The sequence below is a fragment of the Phocoena phocoena genome, chromosome 8 (genome assembly GCF_963924675.1).
Source record: "Phocoena phocoena chromosome 8, mPhoPho1.1, whole genome shotgun sequence".
Lineage (NCBI taxonomy): Eukaryota > Metazoa > Chordata > Mammalia > Artiodactyla > Phocoenidae > Phocoena > Phocoena phocoena.
The window spans coordinates 108,458,914-108,477,932 of NC_089226.1; the positions used below are offsets into that span (position 1 = coordinate 108,458,914).

The 19,019-nt window shown below is 56.0% G+C and overlaps 1 protein-coding gene across 1 annotated transcript; it reads left to right on the plus strand.

Moving 5' to 3' along the window:
• The first annotated feature begins 200 nt into the window (after positions 1–200).
• Positions 201–2,083, plus strand: ASCL2 (achaete-scute family bHLH transcription factor 2). Its single transcript, XM_065882824.1, has 2 exons — positions 201–1,065; positions 1,684–2,083. The coding sequence occupies exon 1, from the start codon at positions 473–475 to the stop codon at positions 1,046–1,048; it is 576 nt and encodes a 191-aa protein (XP_065738896.1). The 5' UTR covers positions 201–472; the 3' UTR covers positions 1,049–1,065; positions 1,684–2,083.
• The last annotated feature ends 16,936 nt before the right edge of the window (positions 2,084–19,019 follow it).

The following is a 19,019-nucleotide window of genomic DNA, read 5'->3' on the forward strand; positions in this document are numbered from 1 at the left end:
TGGGGACCTGCGGACTGTGCCCGGGGGACGGGGTGTGGTCGCGCTCACGGCTTGGTCTTTGCAGGCTGTGTGCGCCAGGGGTTGGACGAAGCGTGGCGGGAGGGCGAGGCAAGGGAAGGAGGGCGTGAGAAAGGAGGCGGCGGCGGCGCGGAGGAGGGTTATCTATACATTTAAAAACGAGACGCCTGCGCCGCGCGGGTAAGACCTGGGGAGCGTCCGACAGCACGCGCGAGTCACGAGCGCCCCACGCTCCCCGGTGCGCACTGCCCGCCACCTCTCGGCCTCCTGCGCCTCGTTGTCTCCGGACCCCAGACGACCTGGCACCACGTACCCTGGGTAGTCGTTTGGCAGCACGGTGCCAGATCGTCGCTGAGGCTTGACCGTCGTTCCTCCGCCCTCGGTTCCTCGCCCCACACCTTCCTGCGGCGCGCAGGGACTCGGAGGAAGCGCGGGGCGAGTGGATGCGGGCGCGATGGACAGCGGCGCGCTGCCCCGGCCCGCGCCCCCTGCGCCTGGTGTCTCGGGCTGCTGCGCCGCTCGGCGGCGACCGGAGTCTCCAGAGCTGCTGCGCTGCAGCCGGCGGCGGCGGCCAGGCGCGGTGGAGACCGGGAGTGGAGCGGCGGCCGTGGCGCGGCGCAACGAGCGGGAGCGCAACCGAGTGAAGCTGGTGAACTTAGGATTCCAGGCGCTGCGGCAGCACGTGCCTCAGGGCGGCGCCAGCAAGAAGCTGAGCAAGGTGGAGACGCTGCGCTCGGCGGTGGAGTACATTCGCGCGCTGCAGCGCCTGCTGGCCGAGCACGATGCCGTGCGCGCCGCGCTGGCCAGGGGGCTGCTGGCGTCAGCCGCGCGCCATCCACTGCCCCACGGGCCACCCGGGGCCGCCGCCGCCTCGCCCTCCTGCGCCTTGTCGTCCCCGGGCCGCGAGCACAGCTCGGAGCCCGGATCCCCGCGCTCCGCCTACTCGTCGGACGACAGCACCTGTGAGGGCGCGCTGAGCCCCGCGGCGCGCGAGCTTCTCGATTTCTCCAGCTGGTTAGGGGGCTACTGAGCTCTCGTCCCAGCAAGGTAAGCGCCGAGAGGCGGGGAAGAGGGAGGGTCGGAGGCAGGGCTGCCGGGCGCGGTGGAGCAAACGGCCTCGCAGCTCGCGCCCCCGAGAGCCCGCGGAGCCCAGCCTCAGGCCCGGGCGATGGCCTGGATTTCGCTCACTCTTCATTTCCCCCAAACTTTTTCAAGCCTGTGCAAGACCAGCGTTTGTTTGTCCGGGATTGCAAAACTTCCCCTCGCTGCTCCGCCGCCGAAGTGGGAGTGGGGAGACGGAGGGGGGCGGCCCTCGGGCGGGTGAGGCCCCAAGGGCTTGCGGATCCGGGGCAGATTCGGGCGCTTGGAGGCGGAGTGACTTTGCATTGCAAATTGCGCGCCGGGCCGGGTGGCAGAAATGAGTCGGCGGGGTGCGGATCCCTGACTCACTGCGGATCCGAGCGCTCGCCCCGCCCCGCCCCGCGCCCTGGCTGGGCCGTACTCCGAAACCGAGGCACCCACGGACCCGAGCTCCAAAATCCACTGAGCAAACGAAACTGCCGGCTCCGCTTGTGGGAGGTGGGGGCGGGGCAGGGCCGGGCTGGGCGGGGTCTCCCGGGCCGGATCCCGCACTAACGCGCGTGCCTATTCCCTCTTCCCTCCTAGCGGCCGCGAGCGGGCTCACCACTTGGGAGCCAGCGCGTTGGAATGGATCACGTTTCCGTCCCCGCCGTTCCCGCGGGCCAAGCCACCACCGAGCCGGGGATCCCGCCAACCCTCCCCGGCCGTCCAGCCTGACCAAGGGCTAGTGTAGAAGCGGCCCAGCCTGACATCAACCGGGCGGCAGCTTCCTCGGACCCCAGCCACCCTGTCCCCGGAGGCCTTCCACTGGAACGGGTCTGCGGCACCAAGACTTGGAGGTTTGAAGGGGAGAGGATTTTATGCCGACACAGATATCTGTTCTTTACGCATGAACTTGAACTGCCCAGGGACACTGACAGTATGAACACTTCTTTTTGTGCAAAGAATCCTTAGATTTGGAACCCAATAAAGATTGTCTATTCCCGCCCACTCCCTCTTCCTGGAATTTTTGAACCTGGCCAAGATCTGGACACGCTGCAGCCCTTGAGGGGCAGGGTCCCTGGCGGGTGTCCCCTTGCAGCGCTGCCAGTTGGGGAGAGACCTGTGTCAGAAAACCTGTTTTAGGGAGGGTGGATCTTATAAGTAAATCGGTGCTGTGTATCCGTGGTGTTGGGGGTGCCCACTCCATATCCCGAGGCCCCCCATTTCCCAGGTGAGGGCCCGGTATAGGTGGGAGGTTGGCGGCTTAGACCCCACCTCTGTGGTCGCGCCTCCTGGGACTCCGCTCCCTCCTCTGTAGGGGGGGCGGGCGGAGAGAAGTGAGGTCTGGGAGTCCAACCTGGTCGCCACCATGCCAAAGCAATTCTCAGGTGCTGTGTGGAGCTGGGAGCTCCTGGCAGGTGGCAGCAGGCTGGCGGGTGGTCCAGGCAGGGCTACTGCACAGTTCGGAAGCTGAGGTCCGCACGCTGCTGACTGGCTCGGGGATCTAGGGCAAGTGCCCAGGGTAGGGCTGGGCCTGAGGGGGTCTGACCCAGGCCACCCTCTGTCTCGGAGTCCAGGCTGCTGGGTTCAGATTTCTGCTGCCTACCACCAGCTGGGTGACCCTGGGCAAGTTGCTCAACCTGCAAATGGTGGTGACCTACAGTTGTGGGAGGACTTAAGGAGAGGTGTCCGGCAGTGTCCGGCATCCCGTACTCGGCCCTCAGATGCTGCGCCCGTGGCTTCCAGGCCACTTGTGCCCCGCAGGCTGCAGAGGCCTAGGCCCCTCTGCCTGCCTGCTTGTGGGCGGGGGCTGTGAGGGCCTCCCTTGAGGGCAACGAGGAGGGCCCCCCAGGCTCCCTGAGCCCAGAGGGCCCGCAGGCGATTACTCAGCTCTACCTTTGACCAGGGCCTCGGCAGCTTTGAAGTCTCGCTGTGCCCAAAGCTCTCTTTTATTGCAAGGATGGGTGTGAGGCTGACAGGGATCCCCTGTGCTGCTTTAGGATGCTGAAAGCACCCCTTCCTCCGGCAGGGAGTGGTTGTGTCAAAGCCGTTGGAACCCTGGGAGGTGGGGCGCCAGGTGCTGGCAGAGCAGATGGCTCCTGGGTAACCATGGCGACAGGGCTGGTGGGTCTGATGAGGCTCAGACTTGGTGGGGGTCAGCAGAGCAGCTGTGGCTGGGGCTTCAGGGCCGAGCGACCCAGCCTCATGCAAGGGACAGAAGGAGGCGTGTGACATGGCCACCCAGCGAGCGCCACCCCTCAGCCTTCTCCCAGGGATCCACACCGCAGTCAGTGACCTCACTGAGCCACTGGCTCTGGGCTCTCCTGGGACTCCTTACCTTGACCCCAGGCAAAGGCCTGCAGCCCCCAGGACACAGAGTGGCACCAGGTGGGCAGGGTGGGACCACGCCTGGGTGTGGGGGAGGAAAGCATGGGAGGAGCGGGCGGAGGGGAGCTGGGGCCGGCGATGAAGCTCTGCGAAGGATAAGAGGTGCCATTTTTGTGTTCCTGTTTTTTATTATGGAAAATTCCAAACACGTGCAGAAGTTCCAGGACTTTTATCGGACATCTTCTCTGTACCAGGCACCGAGGACGCACCGGTGCCCTCGTGGAGCCTGCGTTCTAGCAGGGCGTACAGGCTCTAACCCACAGCGGCACTGTCGAATCAGACGTGTGGTGCTGTCGACGATGGACGTGCCGGACCCTGGAGAAGCCTCTGAGAAGCCCCCATCACCAGCACCAAGGCCTCTCCCACCCATCCACCCCACCACTCCCACCCCCACGTGGTTCTGACGCGGATCCCAGGCATCACGTGGTCTCACCTGTAGATTCACCACGTGAGCCTCCAAGGGAAGACCCAGTACCGCGGTCCCACCCAAAATGAACAACAGCTCTTTCATTTTGGTGAACACCCAGCGGTGGCACAGCCCTCTGATTGCCTCCGTTTTTCACAGTTGGTTTTACAGAATGAGAATCTGGTGCAGATCCACACCGGATTTAAAGACTTGTGAGCATCCCTCCCCCGGTCCCCTTACTGAGAAGACGAGGTCATCCGTGTTCTGGGTGTTGCCGACGGCACCACCCTAGGTGTTAATATTATCGAGTGTCTGTCCCTGTATTTTCTGTAATTGGAAGCGGGTGGGTCGGAAGCAGATGCGTGATCAGATTCTGGTTTGGTTTTTGGTTCCTGCACTTCAGAGGTGGTGCCGTGTCCCTGGAATTTTTGAACCTGGCCAAGATCTGGACATGCTGCAGCCCTAACCCTAACCCTAAGCCTAACCCTAACACTGCATCCCACGAGGACGCACATATGGTGACTGGATCAGAGGGTCTGAGCGGGTTCAGTTTTGAGAGAAGAAAGGGCTGTGTTTGATCAGGCAGGATGACAGGCGTGTCACCCGGGCACACCGGCCTGCCTACTCACTCTAGTTAGAAATTGACCCCCTCCGCCACCAGCTGTCATTTACCGGGTGCCATTCACTGCGCCATCTTACATAATTGGAAAGGGCAGCTCTGAAAGATTAGGTGCCTGAGGTCACAGAGCTTGAAGGTGATGGGGCTTGGGATTCCAACCTGGGATGGCTTCATTCCTAAGTCCTTGCAGTGGTCCCCTTCCAGGAGGGTGGGGCTGCCTGGGGCTGTCCTGGGGAGGGCACCTTAGCAGTTCCGTGTTCTAGGTCAGCACATCTGCACGGATCCCCACCTGGCCAGGTGGTCAGCCAGCCATCGGCTCTGCAGTGGGGTCAGCAGGGATCTCCTGGGAGCCTGTGGTCCAGCCTTGCCCCCATCTGGAGGTTGGAAGCCAACTGCAGACAGAAGGTGACCAGGGGTTGAGCGGTGGAGTTGGGTCGGGGACCCCATCTGTGGTGCGAGGGGAATGGTGCTTCAGCCTTGGGGTAAAGCTGGGTGGGACCAGGGGAATCTTTACAACAGCTCTGAATCAGGCAGGGCTGGGGTGGATGTGCAGTGGCGTAGCACAGCCTGGGTGACTACAGCCCCGGGGGGCCCTCTGGGGGTGCTTTGCTACTGGGGTCCACACGTTGTCTTGTCTATTCATGACAGCAGGCGCCCCAAGGAATCCTGCTTTGTAGTCCCGGGAGTGTCTCTGTGGCTGAAACTCACCCACTCAGAGAATGATGTGTCCCCGGTGGCCACCCACATGGGGGACCTGCTGACACAGGACCGCCCTCTTGGAGGCTGGGGCCCAGCACGGGTCCCTGCGTCCAGGCCCGCCTTATTTGGTCTGCTGGGGTCCCACACCCACTCATTCTGAAACCTTTATCGGACTCCTTCTCTGTTTTCCAGGTGCATCAGCGCCCGAGGGAAACCCTGCCTTCAAGGAGCTTGTGTTCTAGGGGGGACACAGGTACCGTCTGGCCCTTGGTAGACACACTGGTTCGGGGGGGGGGTCGGGAAACAACAGGGGTCCTGGGGTGTTGTCCAGGTCACTCAGCATCTCCGAGCCATGTCCCTGAAATAGAGGCTGCAGTGCTGGCCTGGCCTGTGTGCTGGAACCAGTGGGACGTGGGTCCCGAGAGGGGCAGTCAAAACCTCAGTGGTTCCTGCCTGTTCCAGGGCAGCCTCACTGCCTCTGGGACGCACCCATAGCCCCCACTGGGAAGATGACGTCTATCTGTTCCTTCTGGCTTTGGTTTGGGTGGCGGGTGGCGGGTGGTGGTGGGCGGGGCTTGCAGCTAGCCTGTGAGTCTGCCTCTGAAGCCTCCCTGGCACTTGGAAGCAAATGAATCGACTTGCCAGCTCCTCCCCGCCCAGGGCCCGTTTCCGCATCTGCGCAGCCACCTGCGGGGCCAGATGACGGCCAGGCAGCCTTGTTCAAAATTGGGAAAAGGTGATGTTAAAGGTGCTGAGATAGAAAGCCTTTTCCTTTTTTCCATGGTCTATCTCTTGACTTATGGTGTTTTAAACTTGCTATTTAATGCCGTTCTAAGTAAAGAAAAATTAACAGTTTAAGTTATTAGCATGCATTTTTATACTGTGCGATGCCAATCTTAAATGCAGAGATAAGAGTGTTAACTGCTATAAGGCAGAATCACTGAAATGACGCCATTCGTATTTTGCAATTTGCACTTGTACGTTATTTTATTTGTTATTGGAATAGTCGAGACGCCACACAAAACTACCACCAATTATTTTATTTTAGCTTATTTCTCTTTATTTTATTATTAATTTTTTTCACCGCTGTTTTAATTTCCCTCCTTGGTGTGCGCGTTCGGCACGCACCCGCTCCCTTCAGCTTGTGTCTGAGGAAGAGCTGAAAGGAAGGAACTCTGGGCTCACCCATCTCCCCTTTTCCTTCTGTGGTTATTTTCCCCGTAAGTGGTGGCCGGTGCAGGAAGTCACTTGAGGAAGGAGGGACGATGGTTCCCGTGGGCGTGCCCGTGGTACGTCTTTCTGCACTTGGAGCAGGTTCCGGTTGGAGTGAGAACATGGCCCTTGGGGCTGTGGGCGCCCCGCCTGCTGGGTGGAGGATGCAATACACACGCCTCGGGTCTCCCTGGGCTCACACGTTGCCGGTCCACGTGACCGCTGGTTCCTGCGAGGGGGCGGACGCGCAAGGGGTGCACACGCGCAAGGGGTGCGCATCTCCTCGGCGCACGCGCCTCCCCGCTCTCGCGTTGACCTTCACCGGCAGACACGGGGCCTGTGTGTCTACCGAGCTCCAACGGCTGAGAAGGCGGCCGTGGTGCAGCACCCCTCCCAAGCTGGGGTTGGGGGGCCACGTGGGGAGGCGGCCAGCACGAAGCGCATCACCCGACCCTGCTCCACGGAAAGGATCCCCGGAATGGGAGCGAGCCTGCCCTGCTCCACCACGGAAGGGACAGGGCATCAGCTGCGGGGCCCATGCGCTCACCTTCCCTTCCTGCAGAGTCTGGGGGATAGATGGGCATTGAGGGCAGGGGAGGGGCCACGCAGACCCCTCCTCAGTGACACTGACACTTGTGTCCTCACCAGAAGGCAGGGGAGTGGTCCAGTATGGCCTAGAGGGCTCAGGAGGCAGGGCAGGCAGGTGGTGGGCTCCCTGTGGGGCTGGCGTGAAGTAGCCTGAATAAGGTCAGGGAGCTGTGTCTGCTCCCACACCCGTCTCCCGGGCCAGCCCTGCCTTCCTTCCCTGCTCTAGTTCCCTCCAGGTCCCTAAATCCCCGTGGGGTGGGACCTTGGGGAGAGGGCCAGCCGCTGTGCAGCCAGGGAGCAGGGAGGGCCCCGGGGCTCTGAGGCCACAGACCAGAAGACCGGGAGAGGACCCTTCGTGGAAGGAAGAGGTTGAGCCTCAAATGCACTTTGAGAGGCTGAGGCTCTGCTGGTCGGGGAGGGGCGTGGGGGGATTCCAGGTGGGGCTAGGGCCCCGTGGGTTGAAGGGAGTCCCCCTGCCCCCGCTGTTGGGTGGGGGCAGGGATCCCGTGGGGGGTTGGGGGGAGGGCAGGAGGAGGCTGGAGTCAGCGTGGGGGGGACGGGAGAAGGGTCCCAACCACAGCGATGGCGTTGTGGGGTGCTGGTCGGGGGGCGGCCCTGAGAGGCTTTGGAGGTGGGGCAGAGCAGCTGCTCGTGGGTGAGGAAGAAGGGGTCCAAGAGGGCTCGTGGACCTTTTCCCAGCAGCGACAGTTGGGCTGAGTGGCTGTCTCTGGGGGCTGCACCAGGGCGGGTGGCTGGAAGACAAGGTCACACCCTCCGTCTTTGCTGCATGAAAATGGGGAGTGGGCCTAGGGCCCGCCCAGCGCCTGCCCACTGCCGTCCCGAGCCTGTGGGCTGTGAGTCAGCCTTGAGCTCTTCGGAGTGATGGTGCGGCCAGGTCTCCTAGGAGCCCCTCGTTCTCCCAGGCCCCCTCGAGGGGTCTCACGCCCCTGATAGGCCCAGGGAGGCTCAGTGACCTGCCCGAGGCCCCCAGGTACCCAGAGGTGCTGGGGTTCTGAGCCGGCATTGCAGCTGAAGCCTCCATCACAGCCCCCGCTGCCGCCTCCCCTGGACCTGGAGGGGCTCCGTTTTGCTGTGCTTCTACTGGGAACACTGTGGGAGAGGGTCTCGTCAGCAGGCAGGGACACAGAGAGGAAGCAGGAAGCCAGCTCAGACCTCTGGACACGCCTGCCCTCCGACTGGGGGGACCTGGGGAGGCGCACGTGATGAAGGGGTGGGGGCAGAGGCCTGCGTGGGCCCTGGGGTCTCCTGAGGAGCTGTACTGGGGCCAAGCACTCTGCCCCCTCCTCCGGCTTCCCCTCGGCCTGGGCTGGTGCAGACGGATGGGGGAGCCTCTGTGAGCTGCGGCCTCCCCGCCTCCCAGGACCCCCTCCGGCCCCACCCTAACCCCCATCCCCAGCTGCTGCGGCAAATCTATCGGCCGGGGAGGGGGGCCAGGCAAGGCATCCGTCTCCGACGCCACGGGAACTGCCGTCAGCCTGGCGACCTTGCCCCTAGCAGTGCCCCCGGCTGAGCCTGGCACCGCAGCCCCCTCTTACATGTTGAAGTGGGCCTTTGTCACCAGAGCTCTGAACTCCAGCTTCTCACAGGCAGGGAGGGGCCTGCTGAGGGGCTCCCCGGTCAGCACCCCCAGAGCAGCCCCTGCCCAAGGCCACACACCAAATGGAGGGAGAAGCCTGGTTGGGTGCCAGCTCTGCGCACACTGCCACGAACCGGGGGCACGGTGGGGTTTCCTAGCCAACCCCTGTCTGCCCGTCTGCCATCAGCAAGGCCCTTTCTCCACAGTGATGGGGAAAACCAGGCCCCAGAGCTAAGGTACCCAGGGTGGGCTTGGCAAAGCTGCAGCAAGAACCCAGGGGCCCTGACAGCTGCGGGGGGGGGAGCAGTGCATGCGTCCGCCAGGGCCGCTGTGACCAACACCACAGCCGGGTGACTCAAACCGCAGACATTCACGGGCCCCAGTCCTGGAGGCTGGAATCCCAGATCCAGGTGTGGGGGTCCTCCTGAGGCCTCTCTCCTCGGCGTGTAGACGGCCGTCTCCTCCCCGTGTCCTCACGGGGTCGTCCCTCCGTGTGGGTCTGTGTCCTGACCTCCTCTTCTTATAAGGACACCGGTCCTACGGGATTAGGGCCCACCCTAGTGACCTCATTTCACCTTCATCACCTCTGTAAAGGCCCAGCTCCAATACAGCCACATTCTGAGGTGCTGGGGGTTGAGGCTTCAACGTAGGGATTTGCGGACACAGTTCAGCCCATCGCAGGCTGGGCTTTCCAGTAACCCCGGCCTCCAGGGGCACTGCCCTCCCCCTCCCCCAGGACCCCACGGGCACATTCTCCACTGCCACAACCTCATCCCTTGGGTTAAGCACTGCCCCCTCTGGGCCCCTGACGCAGAGTGGAGCCGGCCGGGTGACAGGCACGGGCCACTAGGGACCGTGGGCACCACTGAGGACAGAGCGGCCTGGGTGGCCTTGGAAGAGCTGCCTGTCCTGGAGCCCCAGCGAGCCCTGAGAAGGGTGGGACAGGCTCCAGGCCTTCCCAGGGAAGGTCCCTGAGTGTCCACTACCTGTGACATCGGTCCTGACAGCTGTCCCCTCGGTGGGGTGATGTAGCCCGTGTCAGGGGGTGGTTGGCGTCATCAGGCCCCTTTCTTCCCCTTGCTTGTCCCACCGGGGTTCTGTATGGCGTACAGACCTGGCCCCAGGTTCCGAGTTCCGCAGCACAGCCCAGGCCCCACGTGGGTGGCCTCCCCGCAGTTCGGGTTTGGTACCCGATATTACTGACGAGGTGCTGGCCGCCCCCCAGGGCTCCTGAGTCCTTCCCCCCACTGCCCACCTGGCATTTGCCTACAAGCCCTGGGGCCCCGTCCAGGCCTGGCGCCCAGTGGCTGGCCATGTCCCGCATTGATATAAACATGCAAATCTCTAAACGAAGTCCAATTAATACCCAAATGAGGGCCTGGAAGCAGCTCGGCTGCCTGAAGAGGGAGGCTGGGCCGGGCTTTATCTTCGGCCTCAAATATTTGTCTCTCTATTAAAAGCAGCAAGGGAAAAACAACAAATAACACACAAGGGAATCCCCATAAGGTTAACAGCTGATCTCTCAGCAGAAACCCTACAAGCCAGAAGGGAGTGGCAGGACATACTGAAAGTGATGAAGGAAAATAGCCTGCAACCAAGACTACTCTACCCAGCAAGGATCTCATTCACATTTGATGGAGAAATTAAAACCTTTACAGACAAGCAAAAGCTGAGAGAGTTCAGCACCACCAAACCAGCTTTACAACAAATGCTAAAGGAACTTCTCTAGACACGAAACACAAGAGAAGGAAATGACCTATAGTAGCGAACCCAAAACAATATATAAAATGGAAATAGGAACATACATATCGATAATTACCTTAAATGTAAATGGACTAAATGCTCCCACCAAAAGACACAGATTGGCTGAATGGATACAAAAACAAGACCCTTATATATGCTGTCTACAAGAGACCCACTTCAGAACTAGAGACACATACAGACTGAAAGTAAGGGGATGGAAAAAGATATTCCATGCAAATGGAAACCAAAAGAAAGCTGGAGTAGCAATTCTCATATCAGACAAAATAGACTTTAAAATAAGGACTATTAAAAGGGACAAAGAAGGACACTACATAATGATCAAGGGATCGATCCAAGAAGAAGATATAACAATTGTAAATATTTATGCACCCAACATAGGAGCACCTCAATACATAAGGCAAATACTAACAACCATAAAAGGGGAGATCAACAGTAACACATTCATAGTAGGGGACTTTAACACCCCACTTTCACCCATGGACAGATCATCCAAAATGAAAATAAATAAGGAAACACAAGCTTTAAATGATACATTAAACAAGATGGACTTAATTGATATTTATAGGACACTCCATCCAAAAACAACAGAATACACATTTTTCTCAAGTGCTCATGGAACATTCTCCAGGATAGATCATATCTTGGGTCACAAATCAAGCCTTGGTAAATTTAAGAAAACTGAAATTGTATCAAGTATCTTTTCCGACCACAACGCCATGAGACTAGATATCAATTACAGGAAAAGATCTTTAAAAAATACAAACACATGGAGGCTAAACAATACACTACTTAATAATGAAGTGATCACTGAAGAAATCAAAGAGGAAATAAAAAAATACCTAGAAACAAATGACAGTGGAGACACAACGACCCAAAACCTATGGGATGCAGCAAAAGCAGTTCTAAGGGGGAAGTTTATAGCAATACAAGCCCACCTTAAGAAGCAGGAAACATCTCGAATAAACAACCTAACCTTGCACCTCAAGCAATTAGAGAAAGAAGAACAAAAAAACCCCAAAGCTAGCAGAAGGAAAGAAATCATAAAAATCAGATCAGAAATAAATGAAAAAGAAATGAAGGAAACAATAGCAAAGATCAATAAAACTAAAAGCTGGTTCTTTGAGAAGATAAACAAAATAGATAAACCACTAGCCAGACTCATCAAGAAAAAAAGGGAGAAGACTCAAATCAATAGAATTAGAAATGAAAAAGGAGAAGTAACAACTGACACTGCAGAAATAAAAAAAATCATGAGAGATTACTACAAGCAACTCTATGCCAATAAAATGGACAATCTGGAAGAAATGGACAAATTCTTAGAAATGCACAACCTGCCAAGACTGAATCAGGAAGAAATAGAAAATATGAACAGACCAATCACAAGCACTGAAATTGAAACTGTGATTAAAAACCTTCCAACAAACAAAAGCCCAGGACCAGATGGCTTCACAGGTGAATTCTATCAAACGTTTAGAGAAGAGCTAACACCTATCCTTCTCGAACTCTTCCAAAATATAGCAGAGGGAGGAACACTCCCAAATTCCTTCTACGAGGCCACCATCACCTTGATACCAAAACCAGACAAGGATGTCACAAAGAAAGAAAACTACAGGCCAATATCACTGATGAACATAGATGCAAAAATCCTCAACAAAATACTAGCAAACAGAATCCAACAGCACATTAAAAGGATCATACACCATGATCAAGTGGGGTTTATTCCAGGAATGCAAGGATTCTTCAATATACGCAAATCTATCAATGTGATAAACCATATTAACAAATTGAAGGAGAAAAACCATATGATCATCTCAATAGATGCAGAGAAAGCTTTCGACAAAATTCAACACCCATTTATGATAAAAACCCTCCAGAAAGTAGGCATAGAGGGAACTTTCCTAAACATAATAAAAGCCATATATGACAAGCCCACAGCAAACATCATCCTCAATGGTGAAAAACTGAAAGCATTTCCACTAAGATCAGGAACAAGACAAGGTTGCCCACTCTCACCACTCTTATTCAACATAGTTTTGGAAGTTTTAGCCACAGCAATCAGAGAAGAAAAGGAAATAAAAGGAATCCAAATCGGAAAAGAAGAAGTAAAGCTGTCACTGTTTGCAGATGACATGATACTATACATAGAGAATCCTAAAGATGCTACCAGAAAACTACTAGAGCTAATCAATGAATTTGGTAAAGTAGCAGGATACAAAATTAATGCACAGAAATCTCTGGCATTCCTATATACTAATGATGAAAAATCTGAAAGTGAAATCAAGAAAACACTCCCATTTACCATTGCAACAAAAAGAATAAAATATCTAGGAATAAACCTACCTAAGGATACGAAAGACCTGTATGCAGAAAATTATAAGACACTGATGAAAGAAATTAAAGATGATACAAATAGATGGAGAGATATACCATGTTCTTGGATGGGAAGAATCAACATTGTGAAAATGACTCTACTACCCAAAGCAATCTACAGATTCAATGCAATCCCTATCAAACTACCACTGGCATTTTTCACAGAACTAGAACAAAAAATTTCGCAATTTGTATGGAAACACAAAAGACCCCGAATAGCCAAAGCAATCTTGAGAACGAAAAAAGGAGCTGGAGGAATCAGGCTCCCTGACTTCAGACTATATTACAAAGCAACAGTAATCAAGACAGTATGGTACTGGCACAAAAACAGAAAGATAGATCAGTGGAACAGGATAGAAAGCCCAGAGATAAACCCACGCACATATGGACACCTTATCTTTGATAAAGGAGGCAGGAATGTACAGTGGAGAAAGGACAGCCTCTTCAATAAATGGTGCTGGGAAAACTGGACAGGTACATGTAAAAGTATGAGATTAGATCACTCCCTAACACCATACACAAAAATAAGCTCAAAATGGATTAAAGACCTAAATGTAAGGCCAGAAACTATCAAACTCTTAGAAGAAAACATAGGAAGAACACTCAATGACATAAATCACAGCAAGATCCTTTCTGACCCACCTCCTAGAGTAATGGAAATAAAAACAAAAATAAACAAATGGGACCTAATGAAACTTCAAAGCTTTTGCACAGCAAAGGAAACCATAACCAAGACCAAAAGACAACCCTCAGAATGGGAGAAAACATTTGCAAATGAAGCAACTGACAAAGGATTAATCTCCAAAATTTACAAGCAGCTCATGCAGCTCAATAACAAAAAAACAAACAACCCCATCCAAAAATGGGCAGAAGACCTAAATAGACATTTCTCCAAAGAAGATATACAGAATGCCAACAAACACATGAAAGAATGCTCAACATCATTAATCATTAGAGAAATGCAAATCAAAACTACAATGAGATATCATCTCACACCAGTCAGAATGGCCATCATCAAAAAATCTAGAAACAATAAATGCTGGAGAGGGTGTGGAGAAAAGGGGACACTCTTGCACTGCTGGTGGGAATGTGAATTGGTTCAGCCACTGTGGAGAACAGTATGGAGGTTCCTTAAAAAACTACAAATAGAACTACCATATGACCCAGCAATCCCACTACTTGGCATATACCCTGAGAAAACCAAAATTCAAAAAGAGTCATGTACCAAAATGTTCATTGCAGCTCTATTTACAATAGCCAGGACATGGAAACAACCTAAGCGCCCATCATCGGATGAATGGATAAAGAAGATGTGGCACATATACACAATGGAATATTACTCAGCCTTAAAAAGAAATGAAATTGAGCTATTTGTAATGAGATGGATAGACCTAGAGTCTGTCATACAGAGTGAAGTAAGTCAGAAAGAAAAAGACAAATACCGTATGCTAACACATATATATGGAATTTAAGGGAAAAAAATGTCATGAAGAACCTAGGGGTAAGATAGGAATAAAGACTCAGACCTACTGGAGAACGGACTTGAGGGTATGGGGAGGGGGAGGGGTGAGTTTTGACAGGGCGAGAGAGAGTCATGGACATATACACACTAACAAACGTAGTAAGGTAGATAGCTGGGGGGAAGCAGCCGCAAGGCACAGGGATATTAGCTCGGTGCTTTGTGACAGCCTGGAAGGGTGGGATGGGGAGAGTGGGAGGGAGGGAGACGCAAGAGGGAAGACATATGGGAACATATGTATATGTATAGCTGATTCACTTTGTTATAAAGCAGAAACTAACACACCATTGTAAAGCAATTATACCCCAATAAAGATGTTTAAAAAAAAAAAAAAAAAAAAAAAAAAAAAAAAAAATATTTGTCTCTCGTTTGAATGCCTTTTGTGGGCTGGAAAGGGGGCGGGGCTCTGGCAGGCCAAGCCTGGCTCCGGCACCCCCTGCAAGGCCTCCCAGGCCCCATGGCCTCTCCCTGACCATCCCCTCCCAACCCCCAGCCCTGACAGTCCCCTCGCCCAGTGGGTCTCTGTGCTGCCCGCACCCTCCTGCAGGGGCCAGGGGAGGGACGGGGTCCTGGGTCCTTCTGCCCCAGGCCAGAGCCTGGGTTCTGTGGGAGCGGCTGGCAGGCTGGGGGTCACTTCCCCCTCGGCACTGGGGTTGGGACGTACAGGAGCTCGGGCATGATGGGCCCAGCTCCACAGGCGGCGTTGTGGAGTGGTCCCTCAGAGGAAGGCGTGCATCTTTCTCTGGGTGGGTGTGAGCCCGTGGCCGAGGTGGACGGCTGGACACGCGTGGCTGTGTGCGCGCTAGTGTGGTTAGCACGTGCCTTACCCCTCCAGCCCAGTCGGACTGCCCCTGGTGACAGAGCCCGGGCCTGGGCTGTGCCCCAGCACTGCTCAGCTCATCCTGGTGTGCTGTGCCCATTTTACAGGTTTGGAAACTGAGACTCTCGGATGTGGGATAAGCTTCCAGGGCTGGCAATCCAGCCAGGGCTGTCTGGGTCCAGAGCTCTTACCAAGGAGAAGACACACATGGGCAGCTTTGCTCAGGGGAGTGGGGCTGGCTAGGGTGGGGTGTCCTTCCCACAGCCCCTGGCAGTCACCCCCTTACCTTCAATTGCCCCTCAGCTCGCGCACGACCTCTCCTCCAGAGCCCTCTCCTCCCAGACGCTGGCTCTCCTCCAGGAAGCCTTCCAGGCCTGCCTCACCTGTCTCAGTGGGCAGGGCCAGCAAGGTCCTCCTTTCAGCTCCCTCTGGGAGATGGGAACAGAGGTGGGTGGGATGGGAGCAGGCAGCCAAGAGGGGGAAGCCCAGCAGGCCCCCACTCACCCCGGGCCCTGTGTGTGCTCCCTGCCCCTGTAGCGACACCGCTTGGTTCCTGGCCCGCCCTCCCTGGGGCGGGGGGAGCCCTGGGGCTTGGCCGGAAACTTAGGAGGGCAGAGGTGGGGGGATTTCAGCGAAGAGAGGGCAGTGGGCGTTCAGTAGCTGAGGGCTCGGAGTTAGCACCTTAGTCTTTTGAGCAAAGCCCGGCAGCAGGACTCTGCTCCCAGACGGCCGCCCTGCGGGGGCTCCTTGGGTCTCCTCACCTGGGGAACAGGGAGTGAGGGCCACAAGGGCAGAGGGCACCTGGGGAGCCCGCGGGAGGGGGCCAAGAAGCTGTGGCAGAGGCTGGGTGGGTCCTGGGGGGAGAATGGGGTGGACGGGAGGGACCAGCCCCTAACCAGGGAATGTGGAGGGGCAGGTCGCAGACCCGTATCTCCCATTCCTGCCCGGGGCGCTGGTGACCCAGCCCTGCCCAACTCCCTGTAGCACAGCCCGCACTCTCCTGGCCGCCTCTCTGGCCAGAAGGAGGAGGTGGGGTCGGGAGGGGGCCTGCAGCCTGGAGGTGGGTGCTGGACTGGAGAGACAAGCCCTTGGGACTAGCCTTGGAGCCCCCACCCAGGGATGCCCCACCCCCGGCTCCCAGGCTCTTCACCCAGGGGCTGTCTGGGGTGGGGGACTGCTCTGGATCCAGTGGACACCCTGTGCCCAGGGTCCCCTGGCCCCTCCTCCTCCGCCTTCCAGGACACCGATGGAGGGTCTGTGGGTCTGCAGGGCCCTGCATGAGCAACGCTGTCCTCTCGTAAGTGGGGTACAATTTACCTAGAATGCACCAACCTGGAGTGTCCGCTCACTAATTTTACATGCGTGTAGACGTGTATAACCTCCACCCAGGTCGCCACGAGGAGTGTTCCCAGCCCAGCAGGTGTTCCCCAGACCCCTCCCCCCACCCCTGCTCTGACCTCCATCACCGGGCATCGGCTTGTCCCTGAACTTCATGTCAGCCCAACCACACAGCACAGACCCTCGGTGTCCAGCTTTATCCGGGCTCCTTTTGGCAGTGGTCAGCGCACTGGGACTTTTGTGGGCCTGTGTCTTGGCACATGTGAGCTCTCGTGTGTCCAGGAGGGGACAGGATAGGCCTCAGCGTCACCTGCATCTGTGTCTTGTGGCTGCCCGAGGCCCCATGGGCTGCACTGACCGAGAGCCACAGGCCTTGCCCTCCATCTGCAGGGCTGGCAGCTAGGGCCGAGGCCCACGTGCGTGTGTGCTGGGGGGACACTGGGTTTCTCCCCGTGCCTCACGGGGTCAGCATCCTCATCTCTGTCCTGCAGGATGTTCAGGTGTCCAGCAGGGCTGTGTCCCAGCACTGCTCAGCTCATCCTGGTGTGTTGTGCCCATTTTACAGGTTTGGAAACTGAGACTCTCGGATGTGGGATAAGCTTCCAGGGCTGGCAATCCAGCCAGGGCTGTCTGGGTCCAGAGCTCTTACCAAGGAGAGGACACACATGGGCAGCTTTGCTCAGGGGAGTGGGGCTGGATTCCAAGAAGCCCCTTTCCGCTTCTTCTCCTCACATCCTTTTTGGAAGGATGCAGAGTGTCATTAAAATTAATAGATGCACCAATTTTAAATGAAAAAGAAAAAGAAACCAGCCCACTGCCTGAGGTCTGACCCCCTGCATGGCGCTGGTCCTGGGCTGGACTGGCTCAGGTTGGGGAGTGAGGGGGAGGTGAGGGCCCTCCCTTGTTAGGCAGGCCCACCTCCTGGTCCTCAGTCCCTGGCTGTGGGGACCTGGAAGGGAGGTGGGTGGATGAGTGTCTCTGGGACCCTCTCCTCTTGGATACCTGGGTTCCCAGCCTCTCCGATGCCCTTGTAGGTGCTAGGAGGTGATCTGACATGGGCGTCAAAAGTCGGCCAAGGGGACAGCCCTGTGGGCGGGGTGGGCAGTGAGGGCTTCCGGGAGGTGGGGACTGTAGGACAGGGAACCTTCAGGCAGATGGGGCACCCAGGATCAGGCTGCCTCAGGGGGAGGGACGCAGCCAGGCCCCCACTGCCACCACCCCTGCTTCCCCTCCCAGCCCCAGCCCCCAGGGCAGCCAGCCGGGCAGTGCTCGGTCAGGTCCAACCTGTTCTGGGCAGTGCCGCGCTGCCGCCGGGGATGGATTCCAGCTTTCTCTTCCTGTTCCACTTCACCTGAAGGCTCGTAACCACAGCCTCCGCCCAGCCCAGCCTCAGCCCTCCCTCCTTCTCTCCCCCGTACACACACACGCACACACACACGCACACCAACATGTACACACGCACACAGAGGTACACACAAAGATACACACATCGCACACATATTCACACAGACACATACTTGTATACACACGCACAGACATACACTCTGACACATACATACGTATACACAGTGACGTACAAACACTCTGACACAGAATATACATATACACACAGAGACACACATACTTATACACACACAGAGACACATGCATGTAGACACACACATAGACATACACTCAGAGACACACATATACACACACACTCAGACACACACATGTGCACACACAGACATACATTTACACAGACACACTCATAGAGACATATACACGTATACACACACAGAGACACACAGAGACAGACACATATTTGTATACACGCACACAGACACACACTCATAGAGACAAATCCATAAACAGACACACACCTGGAGGAGGTGTGGCCTTGCTGCTGTCGGGCTGTGCCAACAGGGCCCTAGCCTCCCTGGGCTGGGTGAGGAAGCCGGGCGCCCTGAGGCTGCCTCTGCTCTCCAGTGCCCCCCACCCGGCCTTCCTAGCCCCTCCAGCTGTGCAGAAGGCCCCCGCTGCCCAGGAGCACAGGTGCGCTGCCCCAGCACCGCCTGGCCCCCCTCCAGCAACGTGAGGCCACCGCCCAGCCCACCGCCGCCGGCACTGGGACTGTCCTTTCTGTTTCTATTGTTTGGTTTTATTCTTGGCCTCTGCAGTAGGCACATCCCAGTGTCCTCGTGGCTTTCCCTTGCATTTCCCCGGTGACTGATGGTGTCGAGCACCTTTCCATGCGCTTTTTTGCCATCCCGTATCTGCATTGCCATCCCGTATACAATTCTTTGTATATACATGTGTATCTTTGTATATTCTCAGACCTTGTCTGTTCTGGGTACAGGTTCTGTATCTGAGATGTGATTTTCAAGTATTTGCTCCCAGTCTGCCATTTGCCTTTTAATGTCTTAACATTGCCTTTTACAGAGGAAAAGTTTTAAATTTAACAAAATGCAATATATCCGTTTTTTGTTTTTGTTTTGTGGTGTCATGTCTGAGACCTCTTTGCCTAACCTAGTGGTTCTCGACCAGGGGTCCTTTTGCCCCCTGGGGGGGTATTTGGCAATGTCTGGAGAGACATTTTTCATTGTCACGTTGTCGAATATTCCGCTAAATATTCGACAG

Excerpts from the sequence above, each read along its gene's own strand:
- ASCL2 (XM_065882824.1), top strand. The coding sequence starts at position 473 with ATGGACAGCGGCGCGCTGCCCCGGCCCGCGCCCCCTGCGCCTGGTGTC.